We start from the raw sequence: 15,700 nt of genomic DNA on the forward strand, positions 1-15,700 counted from the left end.
ATGTGAATGTCTTGGAGAATTTGATGTGAATGTCTTGGAGAATTTGATGTGAATGTCTACTCAAGTGCCTTAGGCAAGACCCTCATGACAAACGAGAGAAAGTATTTTCCCAGTCCCCCTTGGTGAACCTATGAGTTTACTGGGGTTTCCTGCCAGAGTGTGGGCAGCCAATGGGCAGCTACACAACTGAAGAGTCCATTCTTGGCAACAGTTAACTGCTTATATAGCCTCAGAGAGGGAAGGAGTCTCCTGTGCCATCCTGGGAGTCCTCCAATGTTCCAGGAGGAATGTCAACAGACTCAGGCTTGTAAGGGTCTCAGGCAGGCAACCACAGTTGCTGGTGTTCCAAGATGGCAGTTGTGTGTCATCCTTAGAGGGCAGCGTGCCACAATACCCCAAATAGGATGTAACTTCCTCAACACCTCAAATAGGATGCATGTTCTTCAACATCCCAAATAGGATGCATCCTCAATACCCCCTAAAATGGGATGTATCTTACTCAAACCAAAAATAAAACATGGCTACATACACTTTGTTTAATATGTGACGGTCAAAAACCAAACGTAATAGGAAGTCATGAACTCACAGATTAAACCACAAGCTATGAACGCAGAAGCAAAGGCAGGGATTACATCAGACATCTGATGAGAATTGCATGCCCTAACTGCTGAGGAGACGCCATCCCACCCTGGGAAACTGAAGGTGTCCTTCTAAAGTGAAAGGATAGAGACTGATACGTCACTGTCAGCAGACACACACCATCAGAAAAGGCTTCAGGCCAAGGATGACACAAGGAGAGATACTGGAGTCCACAGGAGGAAGCTGTAGAAAGTACACAGTGGAAGTTAGGAACACTCTGGAGAGGAGGGTGCTCAAAGCCGTCAGGGGCACATTTGCCCACAGCGGACATGGACAGAGCATCAGGAACAGCTGGAGTGGTCGGAACTTCTAGAGGGATGCACAGTCACCAGGACATGGACTGTGCTCCCAGAAACTCCCACTTCCTTAAGCAGAGAGGAAAGGCCTCTGCCAGTGACAGCTATGCCGAAGGAAACTCAACAGACATCTGCTGAGATATCGAGAGAATAACACTCAGGAAGATTTTAGAGGCCCAAAGGAATGGAGGCTTTCTTCTGATTCCTAGAAACTGTCTTTGGGGGAGTACTTCAGTCACAGTGCAGTATGGAAGAGGCCTGTGGGCCCATGCTGGGGAGGAAGGGCTGATGAGGTCTCTATCCTGCACTCTGAGCAGGGCAGAGGGTCTCAGAGGCCCTGACCCTCTTATGTCTGAATCCAGGTTCATCTGCCTGGTGGGGAAGTGAAGAGCAGATGATGATGATGATGATGATGATGATGATGATGATATGTGTATATAGGACATGAGGGTTCAAGGGTATCTGTAAGTGCACACATGTGTATCTGGAGTTGCTAGGAGTGCATGAGTGCACGTGTGTGCTAGAGAGGTTCTGAGTGGGCATAACTATATATGCCTCTATGCATGTATTTGTGTGCATGGGGGTATGGGTATTTAGTTCACTTGTGCATGTGCGTGTGCATATGTGTGTTGAATGAATAGTACATGTAAACATATACACATTCAGGACAATGAATCTCTGACATCTGGATTCATTTCTGGCTTAGTTTCATAAAGCCCCACACACTCGTCATGGACCGTGTTGGCTGCTGACTCATAAACCATTTTATCAGCTTGCTTCTCTTCACCAGCCTGCAGCATAAAGGAAACAGCTATAATCTAGGGCAGCCAGCAGTGAGACCTCTGGGAGAGACAGGGCAGGACAGAGCCACAGGCACAGCAGACCCTGGGAACCAAAGGCATGCCCATCCCTGAGAGCCTCCACATGAACTTCTCACAGCAGTCTACATGAGACCACGGATGAGGATGAACATCAGAATTGGGCGACTGTCACCAATGCACACAGAGGAAATAACCCTGTTTAGACACCGTTGACAGAGACTTGAACTTCAAAGTACATGTCTGAGGCCTGTGGAGCAGATGCAGCTCTACTCACTGATAGGTGAGAGATGCCCTCATGACTGCAGCAGCCACTGCCATGAGAAATCAGCAGAGCATCACTACTACGATGCTTTCTAATTCCTAATTTCAAAGTGATATGTGTTTTTACACTTCATCATCAGTCAGTGAAGGATGGGCAAGTGTGAACCACTGAAGGGAAGGTGGTACAGGGTCAATCACATTGTATAACTACGATCCAAACACTGGAGAAGGACCCTGGAGGAAAAAGTCACCAGGACCCAGGATACAGACCCAAGAAAAAACAGCCAGGGATAATCTAAGCACCTACTGCCCATGCAGCCCCTGTGCAGTTGGACTGGAAAGGGAGAGCAAAGGACAGAAACATGAGAGACAATGAGTCTGTGACATGGCAGGGACCTGACTACTTCATCAGGCCATGTCCTCCACCAATATCCATCTCCTGAGCCATAGTGAGGCTGAATCAGAGAAAGCACTGGCCTGTGATCACCAAGAGAGTCAAGGACCAGGACAGATGCACACGGCTGATTAGAAATGATGCTTTATTTGGCACACAGGTTAGAAAAGCACCCTGCATCTAGGATATCCTTCAAAAAAGGATAGGCCGGGCGGTGGTGGCGCACGCCTTTAGTCCCAGCACTTTGGAGGCAGAGCCAGGCGGATCTCTGTGAGTTCGAGGCCAGCCTGGGCTACCAAGTGAGTTCCAGGAAAGGCGCAAAGCTACACAGAGAAACCCTGTCTCGAAAAACCAAAAAAAAAAAAAAAAAAAAAAGGATAGGACAGGGGGATATGGTTCATTCTTCTTCATGCTCTCTCCAGTTCCTGAGTGCAGTAGGCGTGTTTCCCACCTGTCTCCTGTTGAATCCACAGTCAAGAGTAGGATTGGACAGGACAAAGTATGCATCTTCACAGAGGTAGCTGGTTTGGAGACTTTGATCAGCAGCAGGAGGGGGTGCTACAGGTGACAGGTCTGCAGACCAGGGTGGGACAGGAGGGCTGGCAGCACCCAGATGACTGGCAGGAGGAGCTTACACAGACAGGCCGGCAGCTCACGGGCACACACACAGAGGACTGGCAGGAGGGAGCCATGCACACAGTGGGCCTGCAGCTCACAGGCACACAGCAGGTCACCTGGTACCTCACAGGAATGCATATAGCAGGCCTGCAGCAGGCTGGCTGGCAGGGGCTGGACACACAGCAGGCTGAGTGGCAGGGGCTGGACACACAGCAGGCTGAGTGGCAGGGGCTGGACACACAGCAGGATGCCTGGCAGGGGCTGGACACACAGCAGGCTGGCTGGCAGCCCGAGGAGCAGCTAGTGTGACACATGGTGGAGGCTGGCTGGTCTGGAGGAGGGTGAAGATGTCTGTAGCTCCTTCTCAGGGTGGCTTTTATACCCAGCTCAATGACTAAACCACCTAGAACGCAGCAGCTTCTATTTGCTTCCTGTCCTTTCCCCAGTGTTAGCCTTGCTTTTGTTTCTGTATGTTTCTGTTTTTGTTTGCCCTCAGCTAATTACATCTCTTCCAAGTTCCTGGAGAAGGTATTAGCACAAACAGTAAACAGCAAATCCTGCAGCTCAGTATTAGGCATCTAGGACTCATGATGGATACATCTGGGCATCAACAACTTTGGGTAGTCCCACCCCTCCACCTCTGCTTTCTGCACTGCGTGGAGCCTCTCTCTTGGGCAGGTTCCACTCCATGCCTAGAGCTTTTGTTGGTGGATATCCCAGAGTCCTTACAACATCAACATCCTGGGGTCTCTATTGAAACTTAGGTTTCACCTCTGCAACTCACACAGTGATTTTTCAGTAGACCTAAGGTATCCAACCCTGCCACAGGGTCTGAGCTTAGAGGTGTTCTGAAATCTTGTGACAAGCCTTCATAAACCCCACAACTCTTGGAGTTTGCACGCCTAGAAAACTATGTAACAATGTTGCCATGTTCTTCCGCACAAGATACAGTGTAGCCCCCCTTTGCCACAGCTGTCAAGTGCCTTAGCCTTAGCCCTAGCCGGAGAACCTGGGGATAAATTCCCTAGGCAGTTGTTTTGGAGCGGAGAAGCCCTTCAGCAGATTTCCAGTTCAGGTTTTCTCCTTCCAAATGAACTTGAATTTTTACACGTTGGAGCCTTTGAGAAGTGGAGTCTAGCCCAAGGTGTCCTTAACTGTTTTTCCAGCACAGAATGGGAGGTTTCTCTTTAATGGTGCTAATCACGGCAGCAACCACACTTTCTCCACACTCACCTTGTCTACAACTTTAAACTGGCCCAGGCTCCTTTCCTCACCCACCTGCACATCCTCACATTATCTGCTCTTCTCACTGTATACTATCTGAGAACAGTCACCACGCTGTACAGGCCAAACCCTGAGCTGACATCACCGTGCCACGGCCCAAACCCTGGGCTGACATCACCAACACCACAGCCCAAACGCTGAGCTGACATCACCATGCCACAGTCCAAATGCTGAGCTGTCTGGAGAACTCTATAAAATGCATTAGCCCATGGCCTTTGAATTCCACTTGACTTAGAGTTTTTTTGGACAGAGACAGAAAGCAGTTAGATTTAATTTTTTTATTTTATTTATTTTTATTTTTTGCCAGACTCTACCACAAATGGCTTTTAGCACAGTTCCTGATGAGTCCATATTCTGCTCTGCAGCCTCACCAGCAGTCCTTAGTGTCTGCCTCTTATTGGAATTCATTTCTTACACACTCTAGAATGGCCCGTTCAACTCTGCATACAGCATTGGAGGGCTGCTCTAGCTCACAGCTCCAAACTCTTCTCCGTTCCTCCAGCTAGCCAGCTCTAAAGGACTGTGAACCATATGGCAGGGCTTAACCAGTGGTGCTGGAGGATGATGGGAATGCCTGGAGCTCATTCCCAGGATGGCCTTTACTCGTGGTCCAGTGGCCCAACAACCCAGAATGCAGCTGGTCTTCTTTCCATATTCATCTACTGTCTTGGTGTTTTCTGGTTGCTATGGCAAAATGCCTGGGAGAAACAGCTTAAGAAGGACCGGTTTATTTTGGTTCACAGTTTGAGGGGACATCATCTAGATTGCAGGGAACACAGGGTGGCAGGAGTGAGGTGGCTGGGCATATCACATGGTGTACTCCCTCATCTTTCCTTTAATTAAGTCCATGACCCCAATACACGAGCCGCTACCCGCCATCCACATTCAGGACGGGTGTGGTGGTTTGAGAGAGAAATGCTTCCCCACAGGCTCGGACATTTAACACTGGGTCTCTAGCTGGTGGCACTGTTTGGGGAGATTAAGGGGAGGCCCGGCTTTGCTGGAGGAAGTGTGTCACTGGGGCAGGCTTTGTGGGTGGAAAGCCTTGTACCACTTCCAGTTGGTTCTCTCTGTTCTATGCTTGCATTTGAAGATGTGAGCTCTCGGCTGCTGCCCCGGTTACCATGCCTGCGTCCTGCCATGCTTTCCTGCCATGATGGCCATTTTGCCCTCTGGGACTGTGAACCGAAAGAAACTCGCCCTTCATTAGGCTCTCTTGGCCTTGGTGTTTCTGTCACAACAGAAGGAAAGTAATGAACACAGTGACTCTTTTTTCTCTCCTCAGTTAAACCTCTCTGGAAATACCTCCACAGACATGCCCAGAAATGCATCTCTTAGAAGGGTCTAAATTTAGGGAAGGTGGCAACAAAGATTAACCATCACCATGTGCATAAAGTGTCCGAATTAGGGCTTCTTAGGTGTGTCTAGGGTGACATGTTTATACATGACTCTATTGCTGGGTGTAGCCACACGCCACTCAGAAATGTCCTCTAAAAATCTGCCCCTTCTTCCGTCTCGGCTCCCGGGACACCCCACCATCATGTACCACACAAGCTGGTCTAGACTCTTGCCGGCCTGCACTGCTTCTCTGTGCTATATCCCTACTGCCTTCTATCCAAACCAGGGCAATGAGACTTTCTCCTGCCGCTGAAGTCTGTATGTGCCTCTGATGAGGCAGCATGTGTGGCTGCCATCTGTAAGCAGGCGCCCTGCATGTCTAAAGCATGCATTCCGGTGTCCTCCATGCCAGTGAGCTCCAGACCTATCATACTCATGAGCTGACCTGCCCCAGATGCTGCCACCCTCCTGTCTCACCCTCATCTCCAGGACCCTCCCCTGTGGCGTCACTGCTTTCTAACAACCTCTCCTATCGAACATGTTGAATACTGGACCTGTTTCCTCCAAAGCCCAGAGGAGAACTGTCCCTCCTGGCCAAGACTCCATCACGACCCTGTTGAATTAGGAAGAATCTCATCTCTCCCCAAGTGTCCTGTATGGTTGGGTAGAGGTACCTCCCTAAATCTTCTCTCCTGCTCTTTATCTTCCCTTCCTCTTGGCTTTCCGGAGAATTGGTCCTGCCCCCTAAAATGTCCAGCCCTCATCTCCTTTCCTGTTTTCTCATATTCCGAACTTGATTCCTAGGGAGCCTGGGACAGGCTCGGGCCCATTCTGGGGAGGGAAGCCTTGGAGATTCGTATTCACTGTCAGCCTACTGGGTTTTGAATCACTCCGGAGACTGAGGCACATCTCAAGGCATGTCTGTGAGGGTGTTTCACAGAGGATGAACGGAGAAGGGAGACCTTACTTGAACGAGGCAACAGCCATTCCATGGGCTAGGGGCCCGGGAGAATGAACAAGGAGAAAGCCAGCCAAGTGCCAGCATTCTTATGCCTGTGTAGTAGCCCATCATCCTGTGAACCGCTCCGCTCCACTGTGCCGGACTGAATGAACACTCTGACACCGTGAGCCAGGATTAAGTCCTGCCTCAGTTGATATCATTCTTCCGGGTAACTCACCACAGCAACGCAGAGCTAATGAATGCAGAGGCTCTGTTAGAAGGTGGGAAGCTGCTGTGACTAATCCTGTCTGTGGGTCTCTTAGGCTTTGTTACAGGTCTGTGGACAGAATTTGTCAGAGTTCAGAGAGGTGGAGCACAGAAGCCCTAGAAAGCTGCAAACAGAGCTTTAAGGGGAGTCCTAGTGGGTACTCAGAAGACAAGAATGCCAGTGGATTTCAGACAGGAAGGAAGCCTGAGCCCATGAGGTTTCAGATGGGAACAGGGACTCTTTGGGAAACTAGACTAAAGGTCATGCATGCATATTCCAGCAGAGAATAATGTGCATTTTTTTCTGTGTCCAGAATCTTAATGATGTTGAGGACAATGGGGGCTGGTCTCATGTCCAGCCTAGTTTCATCCAAAGCTCAGATTGTTTGTTTGTTTGTTTGTTTGTTTTGAGACAGAGTTTATCTGTGTAGCCCTGGCTGTCCTGGAAGTCACTCTGTAGACCAGGCCAGCCTTGAACTCAGAAATCCGTCTGCCTCTGCTTCCCGAGTGCCAGGGTTAAAGGCATGCATCACCATGCCCAGCTCCAAAGCTTAGATTTACACCATACAGTGGTCACAGACCCTCTTGACTGTTGAGCTACAAAACTACATTAGCCACTCACCTCTCCTCACCGGCCTGCAACATAAAGTAAACAGCTAGAGCCCAGGGCAGCCAGGAGTAAGAGCTCTGGGAGAGACAGAGCAGAAAGGAGCCACAGGCACAGTAGACACTGGGTTCTGTGTCCATCCCTGAGAACCTGCTCACAACAGCCTGCAGGAAACCAGAAATAAGGATGCACACCAGAGATGGGAGACAGTCACCAATGTACACAGAGGAACTAACCCCCAGATCATAGATATCATTGACAAACACTTAAAAACACATGTCTGGGGCACATGGAGCCCAAATCCAACTCTACTCATTGACAGATGAGCGATGCCCCACGTGACTGCCACAGCCACTGCCCCAGGAAATTAGCAGAATGATGCTTTCTAGGTTCTAAGTTGAAAGTGATGTGTGTTTATTACGTTATATTGATCACCAGTCAATTAAAGATAGTTGAGTGTGAACCACTGAAGGGAAGGGAAGGTGTTAAAGGATCAATCACGTTGTATAACTAAGATTCAAACGTTTGAAAAGTGCCCTGTAAAAGTCACCAGGACCCAGGATACAAGACAGCACCAGAGAGAAAAACTAGCCAGGGACAATGAGAATGTCTGCTGCCCGTGTGGCCACTGCGACAGATGCACTAGGCAAGAAGAACTGAGGGGGAGAGGATGAAGCTAGGACAGTGAGTGCACCACAGGGCTGCACGTTCCTACCCACAGGGATGCCACGGACCTGACGACATCTGCATAACCAGGTCATGTCATCCACCCCATATCATCTCCCAAGGACCACAGAGAACATTTATTAACCTTACATCCTTTCTGATACAAGAGAAGCCAGGAAGAGAGACATGAAACAGGACAGACATGTGCAACTGAACTCAAAACACTTGTTTATTTCGCACCCAGGGTTAGAGAAGGCCCCTGCAGCCAGGACCTCCACAGGAGGTCAGGGGGAGGGGATGCAGATCTTACTTCTGTATTCTGTTCTTCCTCAAGTGTCAGAGTGGGACAGGTATCTTTCCCATGTGCTGTACACACAAAACCTGGGGTCAAGCAGAAAAGTTTTGAGAACACAGGTGTGTCCCATCTTCAGGGAGGCAGCTGGTTTGGGACACTGGTCAGCAGCAGGAGGGGGTGCTGCAGGTGACAGGTCTGCAGACCAGGGTGGGGCAGGAGGGCTGGCAGCACCCAGATGACTGGCAGGAGGAGCTCACACAGACAGGCCGGCAGCTCACGGGCACACACACAGAGGACTGGCAGGAGGGAGCCACGCACACAGTGGGCCTGCAGCTCACAGGCACACAGCAGGCCACCTGGTACCTCACAGGAATGCATATAGCAGGCCTGCAGCAGGCTGGCTGGCAGGGGCTGGACACATAGCAGGCTGAGTGGCAGGGGCTGGACACACAGCAGGATGCCTGGCAGGGGCTGGACACACAGCAGGATGCCTGGCAGGGGCTGGACACACAGCAGGCTGGCTGGCAGCCTGAAGAGCAGCTGGTGTGACACATGGTGGAGGCTGGCTGGTCTGGAGGAGGTTGAAGATGTCTGCAGCTCCTGCCCGCGGTGGCTTTTATACCCAGCTCAGTGCTCCAACTACCCAGAATGCCGCTGCTCTTCCTTATTTGCTTCCTTTGTCCTCCCAGGTTGGCTTTGCTGTTGTCTATGCTCCTGCTTTGTTTACCCTCAGCTTCATGGCTAATTGCACCTGCTCCAGCTCCTGCTCTGCCTGGGCTCCCACCCATCCTCCCCTGGGGCCTTCTGGATGTGTATGTGCACATGGGGTTCAGAGTTTGTGCATTTGTGTGAGTGTAAATGTGTGTGAGTGTAAATGTGTATGTAGTCATACATGTGTGTCCAGGACTGTATGCCCACATGTGACCATATGCCACCAAAGGTCTGTTCCCTTTTCCACCCAAGCCTTTCCCACCCCCAGCCACCTGTGCCACATGAACTGCCCCTCGGGCCACCTGCTGCCTGACCCGTGTCTCTGTGCTGCCTCATCACTGCCTGCTGCCCTCCCAAGGCCATGAGAACTGCTGCCACAGACCCCCAGTGTGGCTCTGTTGAGACAGACCCTGTGCCCTGTGTCTGCCTCCTGCCAGCTGGCCTGCAGTGAGCCTGGAAGCTGCCAGTCCGTAAGGTGCTGCCAGCCCTCCTGCCCTGACCCTACCAGCCCCTCCCTGCCTACTGCTGCTCTCCTCTCCAGTCCCTCAAACACTGGACTTGCTGCTGTGGTCATGAGCCCAGGTGAGAACTGTACCTCCTAGAAGACATTTCACTGTGGTCCTGTAGAGCGTGGACCACATCTATCTTCCTTTCCTGCTCTATCATATTGTGAACCTGCCTCTTCCCCTTGGAGAACACTGGAATAGCAGAAAGAGAATGGGGAGGCCCAAGGCCCATGTTGGTGTGCGACGGTCTGCTTAACAGTCCAGAACCACTGGGGTGGCACATCTCAGGCCATGTCTGCTGGAGCATTTCCAGGGAGGATTACTGAGAGGGTAGACCTTCCTTAAATGTGTGGTGTTGTCCCATTAGCTAGGGACCAGGATAGACTGGATATGGAAAAAGGAGAAAGGCAGGCAAGTGCTAGAATTCCTGATTCTCCTTTTCCTGGTCCATCATGGTTTGAAGGGCTCTGCTCCATAATGATGCCCTGAATTCTGAAGCTGAGGTGCAAGATAAGCCTTCCCTCCTCTCAAGTGCATTTTAAAAATAATCACTGCAATGCAAAAACATCAAATGCAGAAAAACTGGTGCAGGAGAAGTCAGGACATTGCCATGAATAACCCTGACCATTTGGCGCTCAGATGTCTGAAGTTGGTCTGTGGAAGGAATGTGTCAGAGTCTGGAGCTGTGGACTGTTGCAACCCTAGAGTTCTGTGAACAAAGTTTAACCTGAACAACACACCTTCCTTGTCCACAACATCCAACTCTTTTAGAACTCAGGCCAGAATACCAATAGAAACACACTCAGACAGTATCGTGTGTACTCATGAGATTTCCGAAGGGAGCAGGGGCTGTATTGGAAGCAGGACTATAGATTCTTTGTATTATATTCTGGCAAAGGATTATTGACCTTTTTCCTGTGTCTTGGAAACACTGTATGAGTGTAAAAAAAAATTTTGGTAAAGGAAATTCATGACAGCAAAGCCTTTATGCAGTTGCATGGTTGTTGCTGTCTGGTTTTAGCCGGATTTACAGTGAGTATTGGGTACAAAGGGTAGAGCAGAAGGATTTGGAAAACATGCCATCTAGCCAGAAAGAGAGCAAGCTGAAAGTGTGGATAAGCAGAGCATTGTTGTTAAAGAGACTAGCACCATTAAAGAAAAGCTGCTCTTCTACTTCCTGGTACCCATCATCTATGGCCACAATATGACTTCACATCCAGTGAACACACAGAGGTGCATCTAGTCTCCTTCTATCACTCCTTCCACTCTATCAGGTGCCTGCTGGAGATGCTTTTTGGGCATCCCTTCTCTCACAGAACCATGCATGCTCTTGCAAAGCATCAAGAATTGCACTTACTACTGGGGCTTTGCTGCATGGATAGTGCTTATGTCAACCAGACCCTCTATGTGCTCCCCACACCTATGGAGCTCAACAGGTTAGGTTAGCATTGACCATCTTCATGATCTGCCAACGTCTCCATCCATGTGGCTCTTCAGGTCCTGTGGCTGACTGGTGGGATCCTCAATTGGCTTTGCAATCATGGTGCATTGCCTCCCATGGCCTTCCTTTTTCCTGGTGGTCGTGACTCAGAGTACCATCTAGACCTAAGGAAAGCACTCAGCTGCCTGAGGGAGATATCCTGCACATGCGCATCATTCCCCTTTCTGCTCTGAGAAGCTTCCCATGGGCTCAGCCAAATGGTGCTCTCCTCCTACTGCTCCGCCATCTTTGTATGGCCATGGCTCCTCATAACCCACAATAAAACTTGACTACTTAGATGGGGGAGAAGCTAACCTCTTACACTGATGTAATGACAAAGTCACATTCTCTCTCATCATGGGTACCAGGGTGGAAAGTTGGAAACTCATTTGAAAGACTACTCATGGAGAAAAAGGAGCCTCAGGCATGCCCTATCCAAACTCTGATTTGTGTGGAAGTATTTTTCATTCACTAAGCCCTCATATGCCACTGCAGCCATGATCTATGGGGGCCTGGCTGCTGTTCAACCTGGCATCACATCTGTGCCATCTGTGTGGTGCTAACTCAGCAGGCATGCTGTGTGTAAGAGCTCTCTGGTCATGGAGGCCTGCCCTACATTTTAAAGAAAAGCCAGAAGATCCAGGAAATGTATAGTGGATTTAGAATATCTGTGAGGAGTCTCTGATTGGGGGCTGTGTGGTGTCGTGAGGTTGAAGCCTAGGCTACAATAGAGACCCAAGAGCATCAGAGGTACCAAGTACTTGAGACATCTGCCAAGGAAAGCCACAGACAAAAAGGGAGTCATCTCAATGGCGAGTCAGTAGGGGTTCCAACCAGCCAGGACATATGGATGGGGCAGCCCAAGCCCTGGTACAGTCACAACAGGACTTACCTCAGATGCCCAACATTGTGCTGTAGGTTTGCTATCGTCCTGCTGAGCTCTGATTGATTTCTTCCCTTTTATGCCTCATTCTGTCCATTCCGGAATGGGACTGTGTACTCTGGCACTGAATGTTGTACACACGTAACTTGATTTTGGTGTTCTAAGGACTCACAGCTAAGAGTTTACATCGAGAGAACCTACTAGTATTGCTTTTATAAATGGACATGCACCTTCAAATCCCAGCACTCGGGAGGCAGAGACAGCCAGATCTCTATGAGTTCAATGCCAGCCAGATTTACAGAGCGAGTTCTAGGACATCGAGGGCTACACAGTGAAACCCTGTCTGGAAGAAACAAAACAAACCAACAAACAGCCCTGCAGTCAAAGTGCCTTCCTAATGTTTATGTTTATACCCGTAGACTGACGCTGTTCTCAGCGTTACTCAGCAAAGCCTCTCTCTGCAGTGGGAAGCCAGGGACACAGAGACCTGTAATTGGTCAGAGTGCTGAGAGTAGGAGACTGTCAACAGCTCAGCCCTAGACAGGACACCTACATTATCTCTTCTCAAAGGTCCCGGGAATGTCACAGGAGACAAGATTGAGCAGAAAGAATGTCAGAGGATGGTGAGAAGCACCACAAAATGCTCTCTTCTGGCCATGACATAGCTACTATACTCATGAAGCCGAGTGGTTACTGGACAAGACCAAAGCTGTCGACATCCCAGTATTGTCTCAGCAGGGGAACCACTTAGTTCCCCAAGTCAGTAAATAACCCCCCAGTGCTGCACATACTCCTGCAAGCCTAGTTAAACTCGGTGGGTTATTAAAAAGAGTAGGAGGCAAACAGGTCAGGAAGATGAAGGGAGCAGAGAGAGGGAGAGGGGGATGAGAGAGAGGAATGGGGTAAAATGAGCAAAATGCATATATATAATTGCCAAAGACTCTACAAAAATTATTTTTATATAATAGTTTTCCTTGAACCGCTAAAGACACTTAACATCTGAGCTGTGTTGAAACTGTTGAGAGTAACCACAGATGGGTGGTTTCTTCACCAGGAGATGGGCATGAATTTTGGGGAGTCAGGGGTGCAAAGCTCCGATTTAAAGTGAGGCCTGTGGATGTCAAGTGAACTTGGGATGACATCTGATTGTTAACCTTCATTGAGAACTTGACTGGATTTAGAATCTCGTAGGAGACTGAGACAAGCCATTGGACGTTTCCATGAAGGCTTTTCTAGATAGGAATAATCAAGGTGGGTGATGCCAACCCATAGGCTAGAGGGCTGAACTGAATACAAGCAGGGATGAGGAAACAGCAGGGCACCGGCACTCCCCCTTCTCAGATGCCTGACCACCATGATATGAACTTCTCCATTCTGTCCTCAGTCACAAGGGAGTGAGCTCTGTAAACCCGGGAGCCAAAACGGCGCCTCCCTCTTTAAGTTGCCTTGTTGGGGATTTTATCAGTGTGAAAAGCAGCTAATACCAAATGGGCAAAGAGGCATCAGTTCTGCACCCCGTGCCTTCCAGCGGAAGTGTCAGGAACTTACAGACTCCCCCCCGCCATGGCTCTGAATCCAATTCCACCTCCTGCTTGAGACCACAGCTATGTGTGATAAACATGAGTGTGCAGAGCACATGAGTATGCGTGGGCATGCAAGGATGTGTGTGTATATATATGTGAGAGTGTAAGCCTGTGTGTGCTTGGGGATGCATTCGGGAGAGTTAGTTAGTTCATGATGACTGGTTCCTTTCTGGCTCAGATTCATCCACAGCCCCCATTTTAAGTACACAAGTCACAGGCCACCTTGGTTGTTGGGGTATATGATCATGCTGCAACTTAATCTCATCCCCGGCCTGCAGGTGTCACGAAAAAGCCTGGGGCATGACAAAGTCAGCAGCAAGAACTCTACAGAGGGACTGGCCTGGGAAAACACCCAACCCTAAAGCAAAAACAGGAGAACCTCAGGCTTGCCCATCCCCGGAACCTCTATAGGGAATGATCACGTGACCCTGTAAGAGACCAGGGATGAAGCAACCCACTGGAAATGTAAAGGCTGTCGCCAATACTGTACAGAGGGAAGTCACCCTGGACATACAAACAGCTAAAAGGGACTTACACTTGAAAGCTCACACCTAAAGGACATAGAAATATGGCCACTGTTCATTCAAAGCCCAGATCTATAGGCACACACAACTGTGGAAGCAGCTGCCCTGAACGCTGGTGTCCCAGGACGCTGTGCTCAGTTTGTGTTGACTGTGTATCTATTACATATAATGGATCATCAGTCACAAGAAAATGGGCACCTTTGGATCAGTGACGAGCAGGTGGAGGAGTGATAACCAAGTCCACATCTCAGATTCTGGCATTCAGAAGCTGGCCTGTGGTGAGAAAAGTCACCATGAGCCACGATATGAAACCACCAGAGAGGAAAAAACTGGCGGAGGACAGTGAGCATTCTCCATCCAGGAAGCTCTTGGGGCAAGGACACTTAGAGGGGAGGTAGGGTGGAGGACAGAGCCATGAGAGAGGATGAGTCCCTGGCAGGGGTGTGCTCCAGGGCTTACTTAATGTGCAGGAATCTGACCACACTCATATCGGGCTAAACCCTCCATGTCCTACATCTCAAGGAATCATCATGACACTGAGTCATAAAAAAGCATTACCCTGTCGGGTGGTGGTGGCGGCACACACCTATAATCCCAGCACTCGGGAGGCAGAGCCAGGTCGATCTCTATGAGTTTAAGGCCAGCCTGGACTACAAAGCGAGATTCAGGACAGACACCAAAACTACACAGAGAAACCCTGTCTCGAAAACAAAACAAAACAAAAAAAAGCATTGCTCTTACATCTTTTCTGGAATGAGAGCAGCCAAGAGCGATGGACATGAAACAGGACAGACAAGTGGAGTTGAACTGGAAAAACTGGTTTATTTATAAAAGTTAGAGATGGCCCTGGAGCCAGGGCACCCTTCCAAAGGGTAAGGAGAGTGGGATCCAGATAATTCTTCCGTGTTCTCTCCCCAGAGTCAGGGTGGGCAGGATGGCCTTCCTATCTGCTTCCTATGCTGAACCAGCAGCCAGAGGACAGGTGCTAGGAGGGGACAGATTGTCCCATCTTCACTGGGTCACTGTTCAGCAGCAGGAGGGATTGCTGCAGGTGACAGGTCTGCAGACCAGGGTGGGGCAGGAGGGCTGGCAGCACCCGGATGACTGGCAGGAGGAGCTCACACAGACAGGCCGGCAGCTCACGGGCACACACACAGAGGACTGGCAGGAGGGAGCCACGCACACAGTGGGCCTGCAGCTCACAGGCACACAGCAGGCCACCTGGTACCTCACAGGAATGCATATAGCAGGCCTGCAGCAGGATGCCTGGCAGGGGCTGGACACACAGCAGGCTGGCTGGCAGGGGCTGGACACACAGCAGGCTGGCTGGCAGGGGCTGGACACACAGCAGGATGACTGACAGGGACTGGACACACAGCAGGATGCCTGGCAGGGGCTGGACACACAGCAGACTGGCTGGCAGCCTGAAGAGCAGCTGGTGTGACACATGGTGGAAGCTGGCTGGTCTGGAGGAGGGTGGGGATGACTGGAGCTCCTTCCTGGGGTGGCTTTTATACCCAGCCCAGTGCCCCTCAACTACCCAGAATGCAGCTGCCCTTCCTTATTTGCTTCCTTTGTCCTCCCAGG

General features: G+C 50.1%; 4 protein-coding genes across 12 annotated transcripts in view; all 4 read right to left on the minus strand.

Moving 5' to 3' along the window:
* Nucleotides 1-15,700, minus strand: part of Tspear (thrombospondin type laminin G domain and EAR repeats) — a 176,804-nt gene that overhangs the window by 131,420 nt on the left and 29,684 nt on the right. The window lies entirely within an intron of this gene.
* Nucleotides 2,951-3,343, minus strand: LOC131926440 (keratin-associated protein 12-1-like). 3 transcript variants are annotated; one of them, XM_059281892.1, is made up of 2 exons: nt 3,269-3,343; nt 2,951-3,190 (listed from the first exon to the last, which is right to left on the minus strand). In XM_059281892.1, the coding sequence occupies exons 1-2, from the start codon at nt 3,341-3,343 to the stop codon at nt 2,951-2,953; spliced, it is 315 nt and encodes a 104-aa protein (XP_059137875.1). The 3 variants fall into 3 exon arrangements, with proteins under 3 accessions (XP_059137875.1, XP_059137876.1, XP_059137874.1); XM_059281893.1 differs by having other exon boundaries at nt 2,951-3,176; nt 3,267-3,343; XM_059281891.1 differs by having other exon boundaries at nt 2,951-3,176; nt 3,237-3,343.
* On the minus strand, nt 8,588-8,980 carry LOC131926439 (keratin-associated protein 12-1-like). Of its 3 annotated transcripts, none has more exons than XM_059281888.1 (2): nt 8,906-8,980; nt 8,588-8,827 (listed from the first exon to the last, which is right to left on the minus strand). In XM_059281888.1, exons 1-2 carry the CDS (start codon nt 8,978-8,980, stop codon nt 8,588-8,590), a joined length of 315 nt encoding a protein of 104 aa, XP_059137871.1. The 3 variants fall into 3 exon arrangements, with proteins under 3 accessions (XP_059137871.1, XP_059137873.1, XP_059137870.1); XM_059281890.1 differs by having other exon boundaries at nt 8,588-8,782; nt 8,888-8,980; XM_059281887.1 differs by having other exon boundaries at nt 8,888-8,980.
* LOC131926437 (keratin-associated protein 12-1-like) lies at nt 15,140-15,562 on the minus strand. Of its 5 annotated transcripts, none has more exons than XM_059281877.1 (2): nt 15,527-15,562; nt 15,140-15,469 (listed from the first exon to the last, which is right to left on the minus strand). In XM_059281877.1, the coding sequence occupies exons 1-2, from the start codon at nt 15,560-15,562 to the stop codon at nt 15,140-15,142; spliced, it is 366 nt and encodes a 121-aa protein (XP_059137860.1). The 5 variants fall into 5 exon arrangements, with proteins under 5 accessions (XP_059137860.1, XP_059137863.1, XP_059137864.1 ...); XM_059281880.1 differs by having other exon boundaries at nt 15,140-15,409; nt 15,500-15,562; XM_059281881.1 differs by having other exon boundaries at nt 15,140-15,379; nt 15,488-15,562.

The sequence above is a fragment of the Peromyscus eremicus genome, chromosome 16_21 (assembly GCF_949786415.1).
Source record: "Peromyscus eremicus chromosome 16_21, PerEre_H2_v1, whole genome shotgun sequence".
Classification (NCBI taxonomy): Eukaryota; Metazoa; Chordata; class Mammalia; order Rodentia; family Cricetidae; genus Peromyscus; species Peromyscus eremicus.